Raw genomic sequence first — 26,144 nt, 5'->3', positions numbered from 1 at the left:
GAAGTTAACCCCCAGGCCCCGTGGTTCAGGATCATTTGTGCTCTGTTTTCTTTTTCTACAAATCAAAAGTTAAACTGTTTTTCCGCCACAATAAAGTATGAAATTGAATTTATGTTAGACCTTGCTCTCAGGCTGTTACATGCACAGCATGCTCTTGATAATAGTAACTCATAAGGGAAGCAGATCACTCATTGCAGCCAACAAGTTGTGGAGGAGGGATACATCTCTGAATAATTCTTCCCTCCAAGCCGTCTTTCTCTACTATCTGCTGCCATGTTAGCATTATGTTACTCTACTCTGACCCACTGTTTACCTTTTATCCCAACAAACAAGATTTATAGTACAGGTAAAGCTTCATAATCCAAGTAGCTATTACTGTTGTACTTGATTGAGCTTGTGTGTCATCTTTAGTCTGAAAAGCAGTATTTATTTCTCTATGATATTTTTTTCAGGTGACTGAAAAAAAGAATATAACCGTCTGACCTTCATGATTGTACACAGGGTTTGTTTTTAGGCCGCATGTCTAGTTCCCATAGCAGGATAAACAATCACTGTGATGAAGCTGGTTCTTCCCACAGATGTATTGTTCCTGAAGCTGGCGTGGGCCATATCCACATTTCAGAACTGGAGGCAGCCCAAAGGACCCTGTTGTTTTGCAGTTGTTCTCTAAACACGCCACCGCAAAGCACAGGGATTCACCCAGGACGGAAACATCTACAGCCAGAAATAGATTTACATACATATTTATGTTTTTTGGGGGATTTAGCTGCAACTCTTATTAAGGGGAAAGCTATTGAAGGTGTGACAAAAAAGTTAATGACTTCGTAGACAGAATTTGAAAGTTGCTTTAGAGAAGAGACTGAACTTTATTATCAAGTTGTCATGTTATGCTTTAACAGCTGATAATTGTGGATCCAGTTTGTTACCTAAATATCACAAGAACAGTTTTTCCCGTGAGAAGATTAACAACACGCTGGATTATTGGTCACGTTGACCCAAAAAACGAATGTCACAAACTCCTGATGGTACATTTCAGGTGGGAAGAATAACCGTTTTCCTCTTTTGCAAACTTTTCTCTGTCTTGCAGGACTTCCTAATGGAAACATTTATCATGTTTAAAGATCTCATTGGGAAGAACGTCTACCCCTCAGACTGGGTCATAATGAACATGATGCAAAATAAGTAAGTACGACACCACTGGACGCACATACACTCACATAAAGCATAATGCTTTAAAGCCCCCTACACTGTTGTTGCTAAGGAACACCAGTCAGAAGCGGGTAAGGATATTTTTCTCTCCATGCAAATATCGGCACAAGGCCTCAGCAGTGTAGCGATCAAATGAGCAGTCAGCGCAGACGCAAACAATCCCATGAATTATAGATGCTCGGGTGTATGCTGCCTGCTAATCTCCAAGCTTAGTCTCTGCATCTCTTTACTTTGTTGCTTGTTGTGCTGCCACGGCCTTCTGTTTTATTAATGTGAACCTTGCCTCATTCCACTTTTGTTGAAAAAAAAAGAATGAAACCAAATGTGCTTTGTAGTTTCGGAGTTTAGTCGAGAGCTGTGATTTTATACACTTAAAGGCTCTTTTTTCTGGAGAGACATTCCAGAATGTGTTGTAGTGTAGTGCTCCATTATGTAATGTCACAACTACAGCTGAAACCTCAAGTCAGTGTCTTCGATAACGAAGAAAGAAAAGTCCCTTTTCCCCAACAGCATTTATGCATTTATGAAACTGCTAGATGTGTTTTGAACAGACCACGGGGTCACTGAGAAATTTGACATATCCGTACAAAGACTACACAGTTTTAGCATCGCACCACTATAACATTGTCAGAGGTCTGGTACCATCACCTCTTTTTTACCTCCAGATTGTTTCCCTCTTAAGCCTTGAGCAATTCCGACTAAAGTGACATCACTTGAACCTATCAGATTTCACGCAGCTCCCTTTGGAGCAACAAAAAGGCTCCACACAAAACCCCTGGAAACACACTTTGATGTGTAAAAGTCGATGGAGTGGAACATGCATCAGACAAAAAAAACAATGAGGAAAACCAACATTTAACAATAACTAGACGTTTCACATTACAACAGAGTACCTGGAGCTGTTTCTGTTGGAGTGACCATTTACGGCAGGTGCAGAGTCTACAGAAGCAGCCCCTCGTTGACTCGTCGCTTTGACTCCCTGCTCACTGACTCCTTCCAAAAACCATCCCAACATCATCACCAGCTAGGATATTTGACTTGAGATTGCATTGCTATTCAATTTAGTTTCTATTACTTTCATCAGTCCATTTGATTGCTACAAGCCAGATCCCTTCTTGGAATTCACACCCACCCTTCTAAACAACATCATCAGCCACCTGAGTTGCTCACAATGGCGGTGATATCGCCGTAGCTTGGTGAGGATTCTCCCCTGTGTAAGTCACATCTGTTCTGCTGTAGACTGTGCTGCAGTGTTGGTGTAAAAACATGTAGTCCTGACCCTCTCAAGCCACACACACACACACACACACATACATACACACACACACACACACACACACACACACATCAAGAACACTTTGACGTGCATGCACTGGACTAACAAGCTCGCTCAAACACGCACTCACTGTGATCCTGCACTTTCTGAAGCAGCTTTTTTCGGGATACGACGAGCATCATCGAGCTCCCAAGCAGTTCGTTCTCAGATCATGCTTGCTAGTGTGCAAAATGTTTTATTTTTGACTCTGTCTAGAGGCCGATGTGCCATTTCCCTTGCCTCAGCAGAATATTTCCCAATCGAACCCTTTGTCTACTTGTACTTGTTTGTGACAGCCGCTGGATTCAATCTGCATTCTAGTCGCCGCATTCAGCCACTTGCTGGAGTTGAATCATTGTTCAACTCGGTGATAAATAAGCCTGTCAAAGTCTGACTCATCTCATAGTCTTTATACCTGAGCCTGTTTGAGCACTGCTGGTGTCAGCTTTGCGACCAATTAGCCAAACTCTTTCATGTTTCGCCGTCCGTCAGAGTTCGTTTGATCGGTTGTTTCCCACTCCCCACCCAAGGTGACACGTTCATTCATCCCATGAGATGGCTATGAATGTTTTTGCATTATCTATCTAAGGGCATAGAAGCTGTGTGTGTGTGTGTGTGTGTGTGTGTGTGTGTGTGTGTGTGTGTGTGTTTGTGTTTGTGTGTACGTCGCACTCTATCGCGGCACACTCTTTGAATACCAGAGCACCGGAGTTTGATTGAATTCACAGCAGTCTCTGCCAGCTTAAAAGACTCGCCTCTTAGAGGCTGTAGCATTGAACTAGACCAATACTTCATCCTGAAGTTCATTTATATCTTTCAGGACTGTGTTCATTTCGGTTTTTATCCAACTTTAGAATTCAATAGAAGGCCAATATTTGCTTTCCTTTTTAGCCCGGTTTTGGTCCCCACCAACCTCTGAGAACATATCTGGCTCTTGAGATTTACACCAGCTAGTTGTTAACTCTGTCTGTCCCATTAGTGCTGGGTAGATCGTGTGTATCAGAGCTTGTTTGCTGGAAACAGCTGCCTGCCGCTGCCGGGAAAAGGATTAATGAGTGGTGAGACTCAACCAAATGTAGAACAGTTAGCTACAAGATGTTAAGCTCTATAACTTAGGGTAACTGGAGAGTAGATTGTTCTATGTAGGTTCACGACTATAAGCGACATTCTCTTTGTCGATATAAACATCTCGATTAGTAGAGCTTTAAAAATGTTGTTGCTGCTTTTGTCAAGTGCTTTAAAACATGCACTTTTTTCATGACTCAGTTGACATATTTAAGAACATTTAGAAATGGATTCGGAAGCCTTGTGAAGCACATCTGAAGATCCCTCAGTCCTTCTTCACAGTGTCCTGTTTTCTGGGCTATCCACACATGCCACATTCAGCCACCCACGGCACCAGCGGACGGATCTTTTATGTCCACACATCAGGATAGCACCACTAATGAGATGGGCATCAGCCGAAGCAGAGAAGTCGTTCCCTCCCACTCCTTCTCGTCCAGCCGTCGCCTCTTACTTCCTCCAGGTTGTAAACTGATGTATGATCTCTAATTGCCCTGAGGAAAAAACGGCATCAGGCATTGACTGCCACTTCTTTCATGTTGACTGACCACGGCTTAACAGTGACAGCTAACTGGCAGTAGCGATAGACTCACACTTGAACAAGGTCACAAAGGCTCTGATGATCCTGACCTTGAAGTCGCACCTGTTGTTCCCATTCTTGGCTTGTCTGGTATAATGCAACAGACCTACATTTTGAAGAAGAAGAAGCATTTTAGCTAACTTTGTTGCAAATTCATCGTAAAATGAAACAAAAAGATTAAGAAGTACTTAAACAATCAAACAATTAAAGCTTTTTATTAGAAGCGGCAATATTACAGGCGCTTCAGGAAAGCAGATATGACGTTCAATGTGAATTTATTCTTGTCTTTTTAGAGGTACAAGTACCCTGAAGGCAAACCTTGATTTGTGTTAGAGAACACTTACTGAATTAGCACATGTTGGCATTTGCTTAAGCGCTATAGTTACTGTCGGTTTTCTCTCAGGGATGAAAAGCCTTGCATCACTTTTTTTTTTTTTTTTTATAAGAAAACAGCTGCTGGCCGCTTTGTACAGTCAGCTTAATGTGCTCCTTCACAGATTTGCATAGTCAACGTTTCAAGAGCTCCGTGCTCTTCAACCTTATATCCCGAGATTTGCTGAATCACTGCATACTAAGTGCTGTCATCATCATCACTCTGACCAATGTTCATTGGCAATGTTTTTTTTGTCTTCCAGTCGTAAGGCAAAGCATTTGAACACCTGGTGATGTTGCAACAACCGAAACACATAAATAACAGAAAAATTATGTTGATGATCAATTGCAATCAGTCAAATTGAACAAATTGATAAAGTGTTTAATTCTCAAAGAGAACAGCTTAAATGTCACTACATTTAACCCAGTGGTTAATTTTCAATGTCCAGCTTTGACCTGTATTTTTTAAAGCTCTACGCACCCCTTACTTTGGGAACCACTGAGTTATCCAATAAAGTAAGATATTGTGATGCATCTTTTAAAGGTTACAATGAATTTTAAAGGTAGAATACACTGTTTTATGAACAAAATGTGGAGATTAACCGAACAGCGGTTTTCTTGCGGTCATTTTATAATTTTTTTATCTTTGATCGACATGCAAAAGAATACATAACACGTCTTTTCCTGGCCTTACAGGCTTATTAGGACACGTGATCAAACTCTTAATGAATTAGATGTGTGGTAACATCAGATGACCTTCTCCAAATCACTTAATTTCCCCAAATGACATCCAAAGTTTCTTGCAGAGCGGTTAATTATGTGTAAGAATGGTAGATTGAGAGATGAATGGGGAGTTCTCAGAGAGCCCAGCGTGGCAGATGAAAAGATAAAAGCCCAGACGAGCTGAAGAAGCAGCTCTTTAACTGGATAACCCGTGCCATCAGTCCCTCACAGACTCATTAGGAGAGGGTTTCTGAAGCTGGATGGCTGCCGTTTGGAGTTCTCTCCATGACTAATCCAGGACCTGAAGGGCAGCTCTGGAAGGCAGGAAAGGAAGGAGGACTCGCAGAGAGGGAAAAGCCTGGCAATGATGTGGCGATCCCCTTTTCCCCGTACAACACATCGCCTACCAAGATGAAACAAAACAAACAAAGACCGTGTGGGCTTATGGGTATCTGTATTTGACACACTATCTTTTTAAGGTGAAAGAGTGCTAGTTGAGAACCTCTACTTGTTGCCTGGTCCTGTGGGCCTCAAACAATGGCAACATCCTTGAAATCCCTTCAAGCTCCATCAGGGAACTTCAAAGACATCAACTTCAAAAACATGTTTTAGTTAGTGTCATATACACTCGGCTGCTAATTTATTAAGTGCGCCTAGCTCAGGAATGTGGAGGTCTGGTGTATCAGACTGCATTAGTTTAGCTCGGTGTAGACATAAACACACATCTGTGGGGCAAATTCACAAAAAAATTCCTTATATTGTGGAATATGCAAACGTTTGTCGCAAAATTGGCCCCTGCTATGCAAATGAGTCTCGTCGCAAAACCAGTCCAAAGATCAGCACTAGTTAAACTATTAGTGTCATCAGAGAGTTGGTGATGAACTGTAAGCGCATTTAGTCATAAAGGGTGTCACTCAGACTTTTCAGTGATCATGGCAACAGTGATCGTAGCCAGGCAAAGGCATCGTCACGCTCGGCTCAAACTCATTTATTTTCAGGACGCAGCGACAGGACGCCGTGACAGTCGTGTCATGAAAAATGAATGAATACATTTCTCTTGCATGTCATTTCTGAAAAAATATCGTTTAAACGAGTAAATAAATAATCTTCCCAAAAAGGGCAAAACTTTATGGCCTGTGTTCGCGCTGTAGTATCATTAACGCAACCATCTTTTTGTGAATCAGACCTTGAGACGGGTGCAAGTGATGTGCAACTCACGGTGCGACCGCTGAGCGCATATTTCTGAAGAGTTTTATTAACCTCCAGTAAAGGATTAAGCAGCACATACTATATATAGCTACATAGATACGACAATAAGCCTCCCAAATGATCTGTGCACGCTGCCAGTGTTTCTCAAGCCTCAGCTTTTTGGCATTGTGAGCGGCAAAGAACAGCTTGACCTTTTACATGCTGCTTTGTTAATGCAGGTGACAGTTGTCTACTCTCGCTCTCTCTCTTTTGTGTATTTTTTTGGAGTGCTAATTCTGCAATAATAAGATTAAAACACAGCTTTACAGACGACTCACGCGAGTTAACATTGTTGTGTGAGTGCAGTGCACTTGAGTGTATCCTGTCAGCTGGCCTTTAAATCGTGTCCCCTGAGGAGCGACAAAATCTGATGTGATTTCTCTCCAACATGGTTTTTATTAAAGTCATTATCAATAAAGCAGCAGGGTGGCTCACTGTGTAGTTAAAACTAATCTGTCAACCGGAGCTGACCTCACCGGAGCCCTGAGTGGAAGTATTCAGCATGTGCATCACAGTTTATAAGATGTATGTGTCGTTTGTAAATTCTTAATCTGCAAAGAAGCAGTTACCAATAACATGCAGGGGACGATAGTTTACACTGTATTTGAGATGACCTTGACTTTATTCCCCCGCTGCCAGACAAGTGAAATTACATTTTCTCTGTCGGATTTAAAATAAGAATCACTAACTACACTGAGGCAGACGCTTCATCGGAGACCCAGTGAATATGCTGCAGCTCATTTCTGTTTTTCCTCTCCGAACATCACTGACATGTTTGCTGTAACACTCGCCCAATGCTCCTTTCACTTTGATGGCCCAATTACTGTCTTTAGATCAACATGGTGTCAAACCCCATTCCATGACTGCATTTCTGATGCGTGTTTAATTTGGCGTTCAGATCAGCATTGATGCACACTTCAATCAACATGGACTAAAAAGGACAAGTCTGCCCATATGCTAAGACCATATATAATCTTCTCTAATACACTGGATGTAACGGTTGTCCATGGATCCAAGTAAACAGTTTCACTGCATAAAACATGTCTTCATCAAAAGAGCGTCAGACAGTGTGAACATTTTTCCTCTAAATGTTTTGCGTGCCAAAAAAGTCCAAATGCTTTTATTCTTCCCTCTTCTAGTTTGCTCCAGGCACATCGTTTGTATTTAATAGACAAAATGTTAAAAGGTTTAGACAGTTAGAATCTTTTTTTAATTGCTTTGTGATTCATCTGATAACTTTTGAAAAATGCTTTATTATCAACATGAACTTCGCTAACACTCTGACTAATGTGCAGAAAGTGGGAGTTTTACTGTTCCCTGGTATTTGGAGTTCTGTCTGAATCGGCCCAAGTTGCCTCATTAGTAATCAGTTCACCTTTTCACAAGCGTTTGGCCTGGATGTAGTGCAGCCTTATGTTGTTACATCTCAGATCACTCTGTGTTTATAGGCCGGCGGAGGCTAAGTTGTCTTCAGCTCTGCCAAGTCAAAGGGATCGCAGCTTGACTCGCATGACTGATGAGCCCTTAGTGGCCCGTGGGGTCAGTCAGGAATCCTATCATCTCATTTTATACGGTCCCACATACACATTCTATGAGTCGCATCTCACAAACACACATATCTAAAGTAATCTTTGACTTGGCTTCTATTGTCAGTTCAGTTTTCTACACAAAAATGCATTCTGGTGACTTCAAAGAGATCTGAAAAACCTAATATATTATGATTTGTATATTTCTTGTATTACTATATTACTCACTGCAACTACCGATTCTTTTTTTTTTTTATTATTATTATTGATTAATCTGCAATGTTTCTTTAATTTGATTGTTTGGCCTTTTAGAAAATAGTGAAAAATGTCCATCTGAGTTTCTCAAAGTACAAGATATTAAAAATACAAAGATATTCAGTTTAATATGACATAACACAAAGAAAAGCAACAATTTGAGTCTGAAAATAGAATTTTCTGACATTATTTTTACGTCGATCAACTAATTGTTGCAGTTCTAATATTATTTTGCTTAATAATAATAATAATAATAATAATAATGCTGTATATATGTCACTTAATAAATAGCATTACAACTCAAATGTATCATCACTAGTTTACATCTTTCATTTAAGGCTGTGTTTGTAGTGTTTCAGCACAAACCACCATTTACAGCTCCAGACATATTAATTAAAGGACTGAATGGAATTCAGCTTTTAAAATATAAGACCCGTGTTGTATCTTGTGCTAAGATTTTATTTTGGCACCATTAACCCGGCTAGATTTAAGAGCTATTTTTGCTTAAAGTGGTTTTTAATGTTAAAGTGAGGGAAGTGAGTTCTTTTTCCCCTCAGCGCAAATGGAAAGGTCGAGCAGATGAGAGCAGCGCTGCCGAGCCCAGTGATATTTCAGAGTCATTAGAGCTTCCTTTAGCTTCCCTGGGGTGTGTTACTCGGTATACATTCTGACGACATAGTTTATCTGAACAGCCACGATAAACTTTATCAAGAATCTGAAGGAATCGTGAGGAAAATACGTTGACGGATGAATCGATAATGTTATGATCATGAGTCTGAAATAAAGCTAATTTAATAAATTGCTCCGATATTGAAGGTTTTTGACCTTGCCTTATCTTTGAGCACAGGCAGATACGCCAGCTATTAACGGCAATAGTATGCAAATAGATTGTGATCATTATCGGGGTATGCTCTCTGAACTCAATTAGCAAGTATGATCTGCTGATAACTTTTCATTAGCATAATGTGCTAGGTGTCTGTGGAGCGCACATCATCCGACAGAACTCAAATCTGTGTGCAGGAAGTTAGCGCATTTAAAAACCATTTTTAATAAAGCAACGAGACCATGAGAAGCAAATCCTCTGTTGTCTGTGCCAAAATGTAAATGTACGGCACGCCCATCAATCAGCGGTAATGGGGCAATTTTTCTGACACTGACAGTTTGATGGAGCATATTTATCTTAATGATGCCATATGTATATAGTATCACACTCTAATGTGAAGGAGGCACTATGCTGCTTTCTCACTGCCTAATTAAAAAGTTAAAGGATCTCCAAGTTATGTTTTTGTCTCCTTAAGCAGAAAATAGGGAAGCCTGTGAATTCTGGAGATTATTAAAGCTACCTTGATTTCCCTGCTGAACTTTAGATGAAAAAAACAAAACAGAAAGCTATAAGAAGGTATGGTATTACACATTTCCAGGGTGTCCCCAGAAATGCTCAGCTGAAGGCGAAAAGAAACCCTAAATCCTTTTGAATAAGTATTTGATTACATTTATAGTAGCAGCTTAAATTTCCCCATTCATTAGCATTTTTTACTTGTAGTTGCAATGGAGTTATAAAGAACTGGTTTGTCATCGTCTCTCCCTCTGCATCTTATTTTCCCTCCGCAGCATAATGACCAGCCGTCACAGATGTTGCAAGGCAGCCAAGCATCTTTCCCCCTGGCATTTGGCTTTGTTAATAATACAAGCTTAAAAGAGCCGTGGCACCACAGCCTGTACAACATTTCGCTGTGTCTGTGCAAAGAATATTCCCTGAAATCAATACGGCAATTAATTATAGACTAGAGAGTAATTACATCTTTTTTTTTACAGAATAATTCCCCTTAGACTAACTCATATACAGACAAAGTAGGGCTTTTGTTAGTATTTCACTTTTATTTTAGAACCCCAACTTTTTTTTTATCCCACATTTATAAAGCTTTAGAATCCAAACATGATCTGTGCATAGCCTTTAATCTGGTTTGAAATGGCTCTTGTGGAGTGTCTTAGTCGGGGCCCACTGTGAGGGGGAGTATATTCTATTTTCATCCACCTCATTAAGTTTTTTCACTTTAATTAATGGCAGGATGTGCCCACAGAGGAACTGTCCTGTCTGTTCGTTAAAGCCCCATTATATGTCTGAGCTCAGGCAGACTGCTGGCTTCAAATAGGCTTTTGGGTAACGCAGTTTACATTGTCATGTGAACTGCGACATGAAAGAGAGGCGCTTACACGATGGTTATCGAAAGCGTCTCACGTTTGCGCACGTGTACTGCGGAAACATTCGTGTTAGAGAGCGCAGGAGATTTCATCTGCCAGCGTCATCAAAAACAATTCTTGTGGAAACCGTGAAGGAGTGCCGCTCCTGGAAACGGGAGAGCAAGCAGAAACAGTTCATTACAACAGGCAAAATGTAGCTGTAATTAGCCTGAAGCTGTGAGGAGTATTGATCTCTCTCTTTAACTCACTGTGCGACCCAGCAGTGGGAACTGTGTGCTACCTTGGTAATGTCTGTAGAGCTGTCGGGGATTATGAATGACTTTGAGTTCGACCCATCTCACCCTTCACCTGTAAACTCGGCTCTGTCAATTGAAAACTATGTCTGAGCCTATGATCAGTGAATAGTTTAATACTGATAATATTAGTGTAGCCTACTCTTTATCTGAAACTGTGCAGAAATACTGGGTTTAAACACAATTAATAGACTGTTGGAAATTATTAAAATGTTAAAAATGAAGCTTCTAGGCTTCAAATTGCTGGGCCCTACAAATAATAAATCCCCCTTTTTTTTTTATTAAAAGCTGAACATAATGAGCCCCCATTGAGCATTAATATTCCTCAGCCCACAGTCCAGTGTTAAGCGCATCAACTATATTGACATGTTCACAGCTGCAGAAAATTGAGTGAGGTGTGCAGAGAGGGGGAGCCTGTGCTCGTGCAGACAGGATGCTGGTAATAAGCTGTCTGAGTGCTTAGGAGATGGGGAGGGGGGTGCAAGGTCTCCCACTCTGAGGCCAGAGAGCCAGAGAAATGGACTTCTAATGGCTTATCCAAAGGTGTTCAATGACAGTTAACCTTTCCAACTAATGATTAAGGTGACTCTTAATATGTATCACACATCGGCCCCAGATAGAATTTAGTCAGCAATGGAGATGAATGTGGGACATGAATATTGTATAGCTTTAAAATACCCCCAGATCCCACAGCATTGCCCTCTCAACAGTGATAGTTATTCCTGTTCAAGTCAGATAGACTGGGCGGTGAGGGAATCCCCGGTCTTGTCTCTATGCCGATGAAATGTAACTCTTCCAGTGAGCTCAGGTGACTGGGACCCTCGTTGCCACGCAGCTGAAGCATGAAGTAAGAGGCTCCTCTTGTGGGGGGAATTTCTAAATTCCCACAGTGATTTAACCTGTTTAAGTAAAGGTTTACGTTGGGTCATGTCTAAGTGAGGAGGGGGGGGGGGATGGGCTTCTTGGAGCTGGCCGTGCAGCAGATGTCTGAGCACCTGCCAGTGTCAGTTACATGAGCGTTACATCTTCATGCCGCTTTATTGCCCCCTCATGAAACCCTGATGCAATCCACTTAAGTGGCATAACAATTGTCCTTGTTTCACCTTGCCATTTCTTTTTATCACACATTTTGATTCATACGCTGCCTCGGGCAATCATTCGTTGCAGTTTGTTCTTCGTGGTTTTGAGAAACATTGAGAAATCATAAGAACCTGGAGAGTTCCTTGAATAAAGTAAGCCAGGGTATGAATATGCTGTGCTAGACATTTGCTTTCTTGCACTCATGATAAGGCTTCTTTTTTTCTTCTCCGTGGGTAATTCTTAGAGATTAGTACACACATTGTTGTATGGCTGGTTCCGCCAGGGAATGAAGTTAAATAGAGAATGGGCCTCTGACTCTGTGAGTAGCAATCATAATTCCCCTCTAAAAGCTTCATGCCACTTAAGTTATTAACATTTAATTCTGCAACATCAGAGTAGATTAACCCATCAAGACAGTGTTCTCATTAAAATCTACTCATTGCGTCTTTTTTTTCCAGAGTGCCTCGAGCCCCTTCTGTACCTCAGTCTGCCAAAGAGAAAGATTGAACCTGTGTTTCACCTCTGTTCTGTTTTTTTGAAAGAAGGGCAAACTTTCTCTTCTTGTCTGGCTACAGCTTTAAAAGTACTGTCGACCAATTAAGGAGTTCATATTGGGAGATTCTGAAGTATACAATGTAATCCAGTGTTTAAGGCTCAGTGCAGGAAGTAGTGCCACTTATTTAGGGTCAAACAACAGGGTTCCCATCTAGAATCATATTCTTTCCCCAATTATTTTATATCATTTACATTTAAGTTTGACCAAAGTTTGTATTTTTTTAAATATCATTTGTATTATTGCAATTAAAGTGGACTTTTATTTTTATTTTATACCTTTTATTTCAAAGTGGGGTAAGAAAATCCTACTTCATCAGTAAGAAGACTTAAATGTGTTCTCTTTGCAGAGTGTTCCTGCGGGCCATTAATCAGTATGCAGCAGTGTTGAACAAGAAATTTCTGGATCAAACCAACTTTGAGCTGCAGGTAAGAGCTTTTTGAAAGTATTTTGTTATTGTTTGGAAAAGGCCTCTATTGCACCCCCCCCCCCTCCTCAAGACAGATGTTCTTTTAGTCATGTTAAGTACTATTCGCAGCTTTGGAAAAGATTTGGATGGCACTTTTTAAGTCATCACTTCGCTGCAGTTTCACACTGAGATTGTTTTTAATATCCCAGATGCAGTGTTGTGTTGGAACTTCTGAATAGCGGGGTAAAGATCTGAAGGCAGTAGACGTAAAAATTGTGCAGTGGGAACATCAAATTACCGTGTAATGGCCGGCAATTTGATGTTCATTTCAGAATATTTTAACCTGCTCCTCTTAGAATGGATTTTATTCTGCTTGCGTTTTAAATGTCTGACATATGGAAGAAAGTGTTAGTTAGTTAGTTAGTGCCTTTATGGATTGATTATTCTAACAGTGTGACTTCCAGCTCTGTTTATGGTTTATGAATAAAGTGTTGGGTTGTCTTGGCTTTGGTGTAAAGATACTTGATCTGGATATAATCTTGTACATGTTATGTATTTTGGTTGATGGGTATTTTCATAAGGAAGTGAGTTATCTATATTCTTTGAAAACTCGTCATGAAGACACCTATTTCTTATGCATGAATGGACTATTACCTTCCCGACACACAAGTACAGCCATCGCATATAAACCTTTTGATTTAATGAAACTATAAAGCTTTCCAGCCCACATAGTGTGCCGTGGTACGGAAAGATATTGTTCTAAAACTGCTTTTTGATTGTGAGTTAAATGTCCTTTTTATTTATTTTATCACTGTGTCTTGTTTTTATGTTTGTCAGCTGTGGAACAACTACTTTCACTTGGCTGTAGCCTTCCTCACCCAGGAGTCATTGCAGCTGGAGAACTTCTCAAGCGACAAAAGAGCCAAGATCTTCCAGAAGTGAGTACGAGCGCTTCTCTCAACCCACCGGGCGTCCTCATCGTACGCCGACACAGCCCAAGCTCCCTCCGAAGCATGAGCAGGCTTTATATAATTCATCACAGGGAGGCTCACAGGGGATCCCGTAGCACTTTTTTTCCTCCAGTGGAGGCTGCTCTAGTTGTTCGCCCTTCTGAACAAAGCCTCACAGTTACTCCAGGGGTTATGGACAGCACATTTTGTACTCCAATCCTAGGTATCAAAGTTGGGAATCCCCTCGTGAAATGTGGGATACGGGTCTTTGGTTCCACCCCAAAGCTTCTCCTGTGTGCTTGTTCTTGTTATTCCCCCAACAGAAGAAGAAGAAAAAAAGGGGGCAAACATTTGTTATTAGAGAGCACAGAGTTTTTAAAGTTTCAAATCCACAAAGTTTATGTATATTTATTGCGTCCAAATATTCTCTCCGTTCAGTTATGAATACAGAGAGTGGTTTTTATTTCCCGCTCATGCTCTGCCCGTGTCTACAAAGATCCATTCATCTACATTAGTGTTTCTCATAGAGTCTGCTAATGCAGTCAAACGTGTAAATAATTTGTGGGCCAACGTGTGGAGCCTATTGGCTCTCATCTTCATCTGGAGGAGCTCTTTGCCACTAAAGTATTCATCACACCGGCCCGGGCCTGACATCGAGGCTTCTCGTTGGTCAGTGCTTTTGTAATCGGACCTGATAAGTTCCCACGCCAACAGCCAAACACAGCAAACAAGAAGTTCCCAGCCCCCCCCCCCCCCTCCTGCCTTACTCCACTTGTCAGCCTTCCCCCCGAAAGTAAAAGCTATTTGATTCCCACACACAGGAACTACCATTCCTGGTGTAAGCACACAGAAAAGGGGCTGATCTCTGCCATTGCTATTTCCATACTGTTTATTTGACATTCCAAAATGTGTAATTCAAATGCAACCAGGGAGCTTTCAGAGCAACTCAAGAGGATATTATACAGGGTTTCTCTTTCTACACACTCTGTCTCTCCCTCCTCCTACAACTCACCTTCTCTATTTTACCTTTTTTTCGTCTCTGCATCCCGTTGCTCTGTGTGCTGGCGCATGAACTGTCAGTCCTGCCTGCAATACCAATTACTGGGCCTCGCTTGGGAGCAGAGAAAAGAGGGGTGAAATCAGAGTTGTGTCGAGCGTGGCTCTTTAGCACCGGATTTTCTCCTGCGTCACTCACGTCTCCCGCTGCTGTTTGTGAGGTTCTGGTCTACAACTGGTGTCGGAGATCCTTGTTTCCCCTTCAGTTCAGGAAACAGGCTAACATGTGTTTACTGACATGAACTGCTTGGCCTGAATAGGAGGATAAATGCATCTGTGTGTCGCCATTAGGGATGGCCAAAATCACTGGATCGAGTAAAGACAGAAGAAAGTATAGAGCGATACTTAGCCCAAACTATACGTCAATAGCTTTCATTAAGTTATTCTACACTGTTGAGTTAATCCTGTATTTTACACTGGAATTATATTTCCTTTTGTTTTTCAAAATACTCATCATGAAACTTTTTGCACAAAGTTACACTTTAAATTTCCTTCTGCTGACCAATCAAAGATGCTGCTAAAGGTTCTGTGTGTGTGTGTGAAAAAGTTTAAATAAAAAGAAGCAGAGTCATGTTGTGGGCTGTGTGAGGAGTATTAGAGGAGTAGAAGATTTGTTTCCCCATTTTGAGCATGATGTTTTTTAGATGGCTGGGTTAAGCAAAGTGCATCCATACAAATGTATTATTAACAGCGACGCTTGACTTGTTTTCGACGTGTGTGTGTGTGTGTGTGGGTGTGACACCCCCCTGGCCAGATTTGGTGTTGCGGCTAGTGTGATCTCATCACTACATGATCTGAAGTTAACAATGTTGTTGTTTAAGAGAGGGGAAAGATCGGCAGAAACTCAAGGTTTCGGTTTCAGACATGAATAACTGATATCCAGCCATCACTAGGAGCCATTGTGCTGTGTTTCCAAAGTTTTGTTAAACCGGAATGTTCCTTTATCCGTTCATGTAGAAGGGCTTTGGCCAGAGATCTTGGAAATGCAGCCACACATCGACAGAGCTGTACAAATGAGCATGCAGCAATGTCATTGTCATGCTATTTGCAAATGAGTGACGAGGAGACGGAGTGTCATATTGTCAGCTTTTGTGAATATCCCACACTTGCTTCCGGCTTTGATCACATCTCATCTGTTCTTACAGGCCACAGCTTGTCAATCACTTGGGTGCTTTATTCTCTTTTGCTCCATCTGCCCTCCATGTCTGTATTACTTTCAACTATCTCTTCTGTTTCCATCACCTCATGCCTCCACATCCATGTCCTCCTTTCTCCTCACAGTCTTGCTCTTTTCCCACCCAGTGGCATTTCACAGCACAAGCTGCTGAGAGCCCCCAGATCCACTCACCGCTCGCCGCTGTCCCTCCATTCTCCCTCTGTTATTCTTAGTCAACCCTTCCGAGAGCTCTCCGCCCCGCAGCTGACAGGTATGTGTTGTAGGTCCTGACAGTCGACAGTCATGGCGGCATGTCTCGCTGCCTACTGGAGTGTGACAGAACAGCCCCCTGCATCTGCTGCAGTCATCTGCACGCCTATATGTAGAGACGCACACCTGCATGCTGACATTATAGGAGATGTATCGAGTCGCAAAGTGCAGATGAAAGGCAAAAACAGTGAAAGATGTTATACATAATGCATGCCGCGTTACAGTAATTTATTGAGGCGGGCATCTTTTTATACTCTTATCATCTTGCCAATACTCTGCTCAAAGATCAATCCTTTTGGCAACGTTCCTCCCTTTGACAGCTAAATGTGGTTAAGTGTTTTCACCCGGCCGGACTACAAAGAGTTGACGCAGCTTCTTCGTTAAAGATTATTTCAGTGCTCATCTCCTCTCCGTCAAAATACATTTAGTGTGTCTTTGTATTATATCGGCAACGCAATCAATCGAGTTTCAGGATTCCATCGGGGCCGCAGGGTGCTCTGGAATGTCACATCGTGTGAAAGAGGCTTTGAACGTATATACTAATTAGAGATCACGCTTACGACTTCAAACTCTCATCTTTTTACTTCTCCGCAATGTCATGCCAAGGTGTCATGCCATCAGTGTGCTAGGAAGAGGAGACCGAGTCGCCACCATCCGTCACTCAGTGTGAGAGTCTGATGTTAGACAGGACCGATCCTTGGCATGGGCAAACAATGCAGTCCCCTGCAGCGCCACCAGCTGGGGAGGACATGAGGCTGGAGGGAGGAAAAGGTTAACGATGACAAATCTAACTTTAAATGCCCCTCAAAGTGGTGGCAGATGTTTGATTTATTGTCTTGCAGATGCATTAGAGTTTCTCACACCATCGATGCACCGTACCACTGTCGTATTGATGCGCGCCTTAAAGTTACAACCTTGAAGATCTCCGTTTCATTCTCTCTGGCGCCGCCTGTGGTGCTAAGCGCTAATTGCAGGTGTGTTTTTGGATCTCAATTCCTAGATGTTTTCCCGGGAATGTCGCCACAAACGCCAAGTTTATAATACTGCAAATGTCATGGCTTTCATCAGTGGACCATATCAATCAAACTTTATTTATATGGCACCTTTTGAACAAATATAATGCAGTGGAAATAAATAAGTAAGTATAGGCTCAATCACCTATGTGTTACCTCATTCGAAATCTTAGTTAGCTAGCTATTCTACTTTCCACCAAATAAAAAAAGTGTATAATAATAAAAAGGTGTGTATATAAGGTGACAAGTCATTTTATGCCTGAACAGTGGGTAACACGTTACGGCAGTTGGGATAGATTTATCCATGGACTTTGCACGCAGCTTGTATTTTCGCTGATCAGCCATGCAACCACAAGGCTTGGTTGGGGGCAGAGACTGTGACAGTGGGGCACTGCTTCCACTGCAGTTATTCCCCACAGTAAGCCAGCAGTGGAAATACATCTAATTACAATGGTGCGGCTAAAGCATGCTATACCAGGCGGGTAAAACACTTCTCTCAGGAATGTTATCTTCAATTGTGTCTTCTATATTCTTCATCTTAAAACAATTTCAGGCTTGAACTTACTCTCTTTTCTTATCCATTGTCCAATTGCTTTCCAAAGAACTAAATCCATTACTTATGTTTCATGTGATCGTTTTCACAGAGCTGGTCTCACTTTGTGCCTCCAGTTTCCACTCCGGTTAGACTCTCCATCATTCACTGTCCGTCTTTCCCTCTCTGTCCTTTCCACTTCACTATGTGTCCTTTCTGTGACCTGGGCCTGTGTGGCAGGGCATGGAGAGGGGCTCCAAGATGCCGTGGAGATTGGTTCGTGACCTGGACATGGCAGAAATGATCAGCTTATAAGCCCTCATTCGCAAAAGCGAGACAAAATGACAAGGGCGGGAGAGATCCAGCTTCTTTTGCAAATCTTAATTTCACATAAGGGCTCTTGACACCCAGAGTCGACCTCAAAGAACTAGTACCAACAAAGACTCTATGATCAAACATTTTGCCTCGTGTCCTCTTGTCAAACACACAGAGCAGAAGACAGACCACAGCTGACAGCCCGCTCAATGCCGACGTGTGTGTGTGTGTGTGTGTGTGCGTGTGCGTGTGTGTGCGTGTGCGTGTGCGTGTCGCTAACCTGCAAGAGTGGAAATAACTCATTAGTGTGCATTCGTATTCAAAAGCAAATTAAAGGAAGACAAAACAAAGTATCTTACCAGGGTCAGAGCATTGTGTGAACGGTCTCATTATACGCTTCTGTAACGAGTGTCATTAAGGCATAGATGAGGGGAAACTCAAGGAAACGCTTATCACCATTTTTGCAGCTCAGGAACCGGAAATACACTTATTATTGTACTACAGTACATTGCCTTTAGCCTGGTCACCGCACATATGGGTCGCCATCCGAGCAAAGCAGCAATCGGAGGGGCTTTGAAATACATTTTTAACTCTGTGACGCCAAAAACAAAGGAAGACATTTCTGTAATAGTCCCTTGGTTGTTGTTGCATCTCACGTCCTTACACTGCATCCACTGTGTTTCAGATGTCCACTTGAATCTTTAAACAAGCATCCTGGTTTTCAGCATTAATTTCTTAATCTTCGTATTACAAGGTGTTCCAGCAGCTGCTGCGGCACAGCTGAAACATGACACGACCATTCATACATATAATATGTTACATTGAATCAGGCAGTTAACATTGTTAGCCAATGCTCATTTGTATTTGTATTGCTCTCACTTCAGTTCACACATGAGACTTAATGTGATCTTCTCTGCCATAATTTGACTGTTGCGTAACATTTTGTGTTTCAGGTACCAGGACATGAGAAGACAAATTGGCTTTGAAATCAGGGACATGTGGTACAATCTAGGTAATTGCACCAATATTGGGCCGGTACTGTTCAGTTTCACTTGTATCCAAAGGAAAATAAAACAAACATCTAAATGAATTCACAGCTAAAGATCAATCAAACAAACTCTGCGGTAGAACACCAGCAATTGACACGTGTTGAAGTCTTTCTAGATTCATGTCAACGCCGCAAAGAACATCAGCTAAATATAGACGACCATGTGTTAATTAGATTTGTGTTGTGTGATGAGAGAGACTCAGCTGTTAATTCTCAATGGAATGAAATTGCAGTGTGGGGATTGCGGCGTTAGATTTGGGCACCTGTGCCTCCCTTAAAGTCTCCTCATTGTACCCTGCACCACCTGATCCCTTAATTAGAGCTTTCCACCAGATTAGATTGGCTCATTCACTGTTTTTAATGAGCCTCTTGCTATTTCTTTTTCTTCTTGTTTTTATATACCTGAGATGTCTAATGTCAAATCTGTTCATGCCCCGATCGATGGGATCGACAAGTTTTTTTTTCTTGAAACTGAAATTGAAGTCTGTAAATGCGTTGAAATGAAAATGTCATTTTTCCTCCCTAAGGGCCCCACAAGATAAAATTCATTCCAGAGATGGTGGGTCCCATGCTGGAGATGACCCTCGTTCCTGAGATCGAGTTGCGAAAGGCCACCATCCCCATCTTCTTTGACATGATGCAGTGCGAGTTCCACTTCACATGCAGCTTCCAGCGGGTGCGTCCTCCGAAACATGACTAAGCCAAAAAAGGACTGTAACAAAATGACTTTATGAAAAGTAGCGGGTGTCGGTGTGAGAATCTAAAGCCGCTGTAAACACTAAAACAGAAAAAAAAAAAAAAAGCCACAAGCTTATTTGTAATTCTGCAAATCTCATTTTGTTGTGCTCCGATTATCAACAGCCACGGTAAGTGGAACTTAATGTTATGTTGCGTTCCAGTGCAAAATTAAGCCTTTCTGCATGAGGAAATCCATTCGGCTACAGCTGTTAGATGTCTCAGGCAGTTCTCAGCTTTGTGATGTTTATGTGGGCGCCCAAAGTATGCGATGCTTATTGTACTTGTATCAAATTGTTAAGCAGCACCATGGCTTCCTGGGGTCTGTTTGGCATTTGTAGTCCGGTGTAAGACAGTGGTAGTTAAACCAACATCCCTCTCTCAAGGGAGGGGAGAGCTGCTAATTAAATCAATGTGTCACTCAGGATCTGACTCATTGGAGGTGAATGCCACTTTTTATTCTTTCCCTTAAATGAAATGTAATCAATTTCACATTGGCCTGACCCCGTTTTTATGCTGTAAGCCTCTAATATTTCCTTTTACCAGGTCTCTCTCCTTCCCTGTGTGTGTGTATGTGTGTGTGTGCGTGTGTGTTGTAAATCCTGGGCTTAACGGAGAAGAGCGTTTGTATCTTTTCTTACTCGGCTGCACTCGCTCTGTCCCTAGCCAACACACAAGCAAATAAAGAAGTCAGTGAAAATTGGTTTGTTTCAGCACAATAAAACCTGATTTTATGCAGCTGCTACAAACAAATATCGGAGAAATAAGGTACATGCATCACTGTCAGAAGCTACCGCAACAACAGAGCAAAAGTAAAGGGGATGTGTACTAACCAAATCTATACAGATGATAATAATAACAATAATAATAATAATAGGATAAAGGTGCAGAAAATAGCAGCTCACCCCACCAGCTGGGCTGCAACAGAGGGGCGATTTAAAGTGGAAGCACCGATCCCCCCCCCCCTCAGCCAATCCTCGATGCAGCGAGAGTGAGACGGGGAGATGGCGTTAATGAATTGAAAAATTAGCTACACTGATTATTTACGCCTGCTCTGTTTAATTGCAGTTCGAGAACGAGATCATCACCAAGCTGGATCACGAGGTGGAGGGGGGCCGCGGAGACGAGCAGTACAAAGTTCTCTTTCAGAAAATGTAAGTGCTGATTAATGGGCAGGATTACGCCCGAGCCCCTCACAAGTTAGGTAATGCTAATTGCAACGCGGCACGCCTTCAAATAATCACGACGATCACACGACGTTCACAGCTTGCCACTGTGATATTTGCTCTCAGCACCGTTGGATGCTAACTCTGCTTTAATGGGCAAAAAAAAGATTGCCTCCGTCAAATCCTTTTTAGTGGGAAGAGTCTGGAGAACGTCTCTTACGTGCTTCACAATTGTTTTCCTCTCTGCCCCTGGCTTCTCTTCCTCCACATGTACACACAGTTTACTGGAGCACTGCAGGAAGCACAAGTACTTGGCCAAGACGGGCGAGAACTTTGTCACTCTGGTGGTTCGTCTGCTGGAGAGGCTGCTCGACTACAGGACCATCATGCACGACGAGAACAAAGAAAACCGCATGAGCTGCACTGTCAACGTGCTCGTGAGATGTTTTCTTTTCTTCTCAGTTCCTGAATGTGCACAATGCCACGAATGATGACACATGGAATCCCCTGCAAGAATGACGTGTGGGGGAATGTATAAATCCTTTTAACAATGATCAGCAAGATGTGTATGTTATCAACACTCTGTGCGTAGGCTGCTGTTGTGTATAAAGTGATCATAATGACATGCGACCAGCCCAACGACCACATGATGTTATCACAGAGCAGGAACACCTCTCCTCTGTGAAGTGACGTTTCATCTTGGAGTACTGAATCGTCAGATTTATGATGAATATAGGCCTTTAGTCTTCGTAACATGAAAGCAAAAACTGAGTCATGTTCCCTCAGTGCTCTGCCAGGTTGTGTAAAATGTAATGTTTGCTCCGTTTTAGCCCGAGGATCCTGATGTCAGCGAATACTTTACGTCTTCCTGCCTCGAGCAAGGACATTGCTATTCATCCTTTTTGTTATGTAGTTGTCACACTGCCAAATATTGTTCTATTTTAAAAAAGGATTCTCCATTCCAGTGATTTAGGTTAAGTTACTCAATGTAAGCATGATACACTGAACCTTATATTGACATTGTGGTCACAGGAAGTCTATGAACCCTTTGAAATCCATTTTAATGTCCTCTTTCCTTCCTGTAGAACTTTTACAAGGAGATAGACCGAGAGGAGATGTACATCAGGTAAGTCATATCCAGCTTTATGTCTGTTAAGCGTGTACATTCGATCCATTTTGAGGTATTTTACACCACTGTAGTACTTGCATACAGTACATTTGGAATTATTGCTCCACTTTTTGGCCCTTTTCTTCCCCCAGCCCCAGAGAGCTATAATAAAATATTAGATTTAGTTCAAATACATTTCCATTTCCACAATCCCACCAGTTAGAGTTTCGCACCTGTCCGTCAAGCTTTATTTAAGGTGAAACAGGCTGTCAAGACGCTTCAGTCTAGCGCAGTTAACTTTCCCTCTGTTGTGTGAAAGACTCACCCAGACATGACCCATAAATCATTGCTTTTTCCTTTTTCCAGGTACCTGTACAAGCTGTGTGACCTCCACAAAGAGTGCGACAACTACACTGAGGCGGCCTACACTCTGCTGCTACACGCCAAACTGCTCAAGGTACACAGACACAATATCAACAGCAAATAAATGTCCAAGCACACTCGTAAAAACTTCAAACGGAGCCCAAACACGCTGTTACGCTATTGTCATGGCACATGGCATTTAACCTCCGGCATTAAACAAGTGAGTATCCGTGCAATTGGATGTGTGCAGGATTTAGTGAGATAAGGCCACATCCCTTTTAATCCAACCATGGCATGAGATGGATGCTAAGAGGGCAGAATTGCTGAGCAGCATCTTTCTCACCTTGCGTAGTCGATGTAAATCACAGCTCGTATCTGATCTTTCCCTGGAGAAAAAAAAAGCTGAGGCATAGTTTAAAGTAGCAGCCACCTGAGGGTGCTTCAAGATAAAGGTGTACTTTTACTGTCCTCTTTGTCAGCTAGAAACCAAGAATCCTCCACTATAAATCACACAGTTCAGTGCAATGCACCTTTTGGTTTAAGGTGGGAAAAGTCTGCAATGACATCTTAAAGTTATGACATCTTAAAGTTATATATATTAATATGTATACGCATTTCTTTTGAGATCACACCTTCTTGTTTATGTGAGCTTGCTCTACGTCTCGCAATATAATTTTTTTATCTTTGCCAAAAATATGTTTGATTCTGCACAGCGAGCTCCTCACACAAAGAGGAGCATGTCTATTCCCAGAAGGGGTTTGGTATACCCTGAATTTGGAGTTCTTCCCTCTCTGCCTTTTTATCCAAAATGGTTGCACCCAACATTTCATCTGTATTTGCATAAATAGCTGGCTGCATCAGCCTTTGTACAGGTCCCGACAGAGGAAAGCAGGCTGTGACTGAGTCACATTTTCCTCGCTGAGCAGTCACAGTAGCATTTGCAGGAGTTGTTTTTCTTATTATTATTTTAATCCCGCTCATCTCTACGCAGCTGTGGCATTCCTAAACATACCTTCGGAGGGGGATTCGCTATTATATTGTGGAAATTGGTTCATTTTGTTCCACCGGAGACTAGATAAATCCTTTCTTCTCCAATAAGCGTGTAATCTCTGAAGTCACTATCCTCCCTTTGTATTCACACACAGGCACGTGTAAACAAGCTTGAATGAGAAAGAATGACGGATGTATAATTCTGCATCCACCAGCAGTCATAGAGTAAAACTGACTCCTGTAGTGCAGCAGTATATAGAAATGTTTTTCTCTTTTTGTACAGTCAGAAAATGTGTCAGCACTTTAGTTCTGTTGATGCCGGGTCATCAGCCATCCATGAATAAAGCAAGATCTGTTTTACCCTGTAAATGGTGCAGTTCAGCTGTAAAAGGAATCAATAACCTGACCCAAAGCCTCCCAGCTTCCCTGCTCATGCCACAGCAACAATGTGCAGAGCAATTACTTTTTCAGCCATCTCCAGCACTGGGTATGCAAATTCCTTGGCTTTGCTATTTAAATGTGGCCCTCGCACAAAACTTGGGCCGGTTTTTCACAGAGATCTTATCTCTTCAGGTTACTCGCAACGCCACGGAATCCCAATACAAACTGGATAATGAATCGGCCCTGGCAGCACGCACAGGATTATGCTTCCTTAGACACAGAGGCCAATCAGATTGTCCATCTCCCCGTAAACCAAGCTGCTCTAGCTTGTCAGAAACCTCATTATTCTCCTTGTTGGGTGAAAATAAAAAAAAAGGCATGATGGAGTACACGGTCAGCACAAAAGGAAGCCCCCGCAGTCTTATTGTTTCTGTTTTTGCATCACTCTTCCTTGCCTGCGATTCTTTACAAAATCGAGCAGCATTTGTAATGAATAAGATTACGCCGCTGCGTGCTATGACTCGATTGTATCTGATGTTTTTTGGTTAACACAGGCATAAGTGATGCTTCTCGCTGCTCCCACAGCTACAGGTCACTGGACCGGATTCCCAGTGGGCCAGCCCAATATTTTGGCTCGCCGGGATACTTGTGCTTAACACTATAACAGCAAGTATTATCCTCAGAAAACCACTGACGCTCTCTCACTGAAGCCATTCAATATGTATCGATGCACGTTTCATTGCCCATGTCTCAAGTTTCCATCAGTGCCGGGCGGCTTTAGAAAGAATTACACATCAATCAGACCCATTTTCCTTGGCTATAACTCAGCGATCGATTTCTTGTCACATGTTACCCGTTTGCTCCGTATTGTATTGCACAGTGTTGACCCCAATTCTAACTCGTCCTCTGCAGTGGTCAGACGAGCAATGTGCAGCCCACCTGACCCAGAGGGACGGCTACCATGCTGCCACTCAAGGACAGCTAAAGGACCAGCTCTACCAGCAGATTATCAATTACTTCGACAAGGGCAAGGTAAGAGACACGCACTCATTGGCACAGTCACGCAGCAGAGTGGTCATAATCATGATGAATCCTGGACTCTGAGGATGCTATTTTTAGATGCTGACATCTCTGTTAAATACCTCTTCTGGCATGAGAAGGCCGGTTTTTAAGAAGCGCCGCTGAATGGAAGTTTTATATTCCTCTTCGCAAGAACGGGGATTTTAAATAATCCTCTTCTTTTAGCCGAAGCTCTTACGGACGAATGTGCATATCAGACCACACGAGCATTAATGTGGCTCTTTTGTGTCGTCCCTTATGTTTCATTAAACCTTTTTTTTTTTCCTGCTGTTTTCGCCCGCTTTCTATTTTTTCTTCCCACCATTTCAGTGAGGTACTTGAATACCATCTCCGTGTGACGCCGCCCGATTGTGCAGGCGGCTCATATGAACCAGCTACCGCGCTATTCTTCCACTCTCTTCAAATGTTTGTTCCAGCGGAGAGAAATGTTTCTCATGCCCATAAGCTAAGCCTGGAGTGGGTGTGCAGGACCGCAGCCAGAGCTTTCTCAAGAGACGGTGTCCCAAGGCACGTGTCACCAGTGTTGGGGTGCAGCCGCCACTCTTGGTTCTCTTGCCAACTGTCACTCAGCGGGATATCGCCAACAAATTCAGAAGAGTTGGCTAAACATGCGCACACACACACACACACACACACACACACACACACACACACACACACACACACACACAGCAGAGTGATCAGGAAGTGTTACAGTGGCTGTAAGAATATACCAACACTCCAGAGGGGGGGGGGGGTGGGTGGTATCAAGTGAGGACAGTTTTCTAAGAGTGTCATCGAAGTCATCCAGAAAGCAGTCCCAGATGGTGTTGCCACCGCCACTCTCACTGATGGCAAGCTGATCTGAGTAGCAGCCTGGACTCAGTCCACCTCCAGCCTGGCCCAGATCAGTTCAGGCCAATCTAGTCTGTCATGAAGCCACTTAGAAGCCTTTCAACATGTTCGAGTGGCTCCTATCTATCTGTGACACCACTCCAGCGCATCGGATGTGTCTCGAGGGGAAATGCATCACCAGGAGTTATGTGCTTCTCCCAAAGAGGACTGGCATTTGAGTTTTAGCGTTTTAGATCAAAGAAAACAAAAATATAGAACATCGTAAAAACTATTCACATTTCTTTTTATTTCGTTCCAAAAGGCTTGTATTGAATGCTTTT

The 26,144-nt window shown here is 42.4% G+C and overlaps 1 protein-coding gene across 2 annotated transcripts in view; it reads left to right on the top strand.

Moving 5' to 3' along the window:
* Positions 1-26,144, top strand: part of dock1 (dedicator of cytokinesis 1) — a 156,482-nt gene that overhangs the window by 103,985 nt on the left and 26,353 nt on the right. For both annotated transcript variants that reach the window (XM_029455855.1, XM_029455854.1), the window contains 10 exons: positions 1,088-1,182; positions 12,768-12,846; positions 13,665-13,765; positions 19,073-19,131; positions 19,695-19,843; positions 20,971-21,056; positions 21,349-21,505; positions 22,154-22,194; positions 22,543-22,633; positions 24,823-24,942. In XM_029455855.1, coding sequence (XP_029311715.1) covers positions 1,088-1,182; positions 12,768-12,846; positions 13,665-13,765; positions 19,073-19,131; positions 19,695-19,843; positions 20,971-21,056; positions 21,349-21,505; positions 22,154-22,194; positions 22,543-22,633; positions 24,823-24,942 — 978 coding nt within the window. The remainder of the gene's footprint in view (positions 1-1,087; positions 1,183-12,767; positions 12,847-13,664; positions 13,766-19,072; positions 19,132-19,694; positions 19,844-20,970; positions 21,057-21,348; positions 21,506-22,153; positions 22,195-22,542; positions 22,634-24,822; positions 24,943-26,144) is intronic.

Source organism: Cottoperca gobio, chromosome 19, assembly GCF_900634415.1.
Source record: "Cottoperca gobio chromosome 19, fCotGob3.1, whole genome shotgun sequence".
In the NCBI taxonomy this organism is placed as follows: Eukaryota; Metazoa; Chordata; class Actinopteri; order Perciformes; family Bovichtidae; genus Cottoperca; species Cottoperca gobio.
This window is presented reverse-complemented; position numbering and strand designations above follow the sequence as displayed.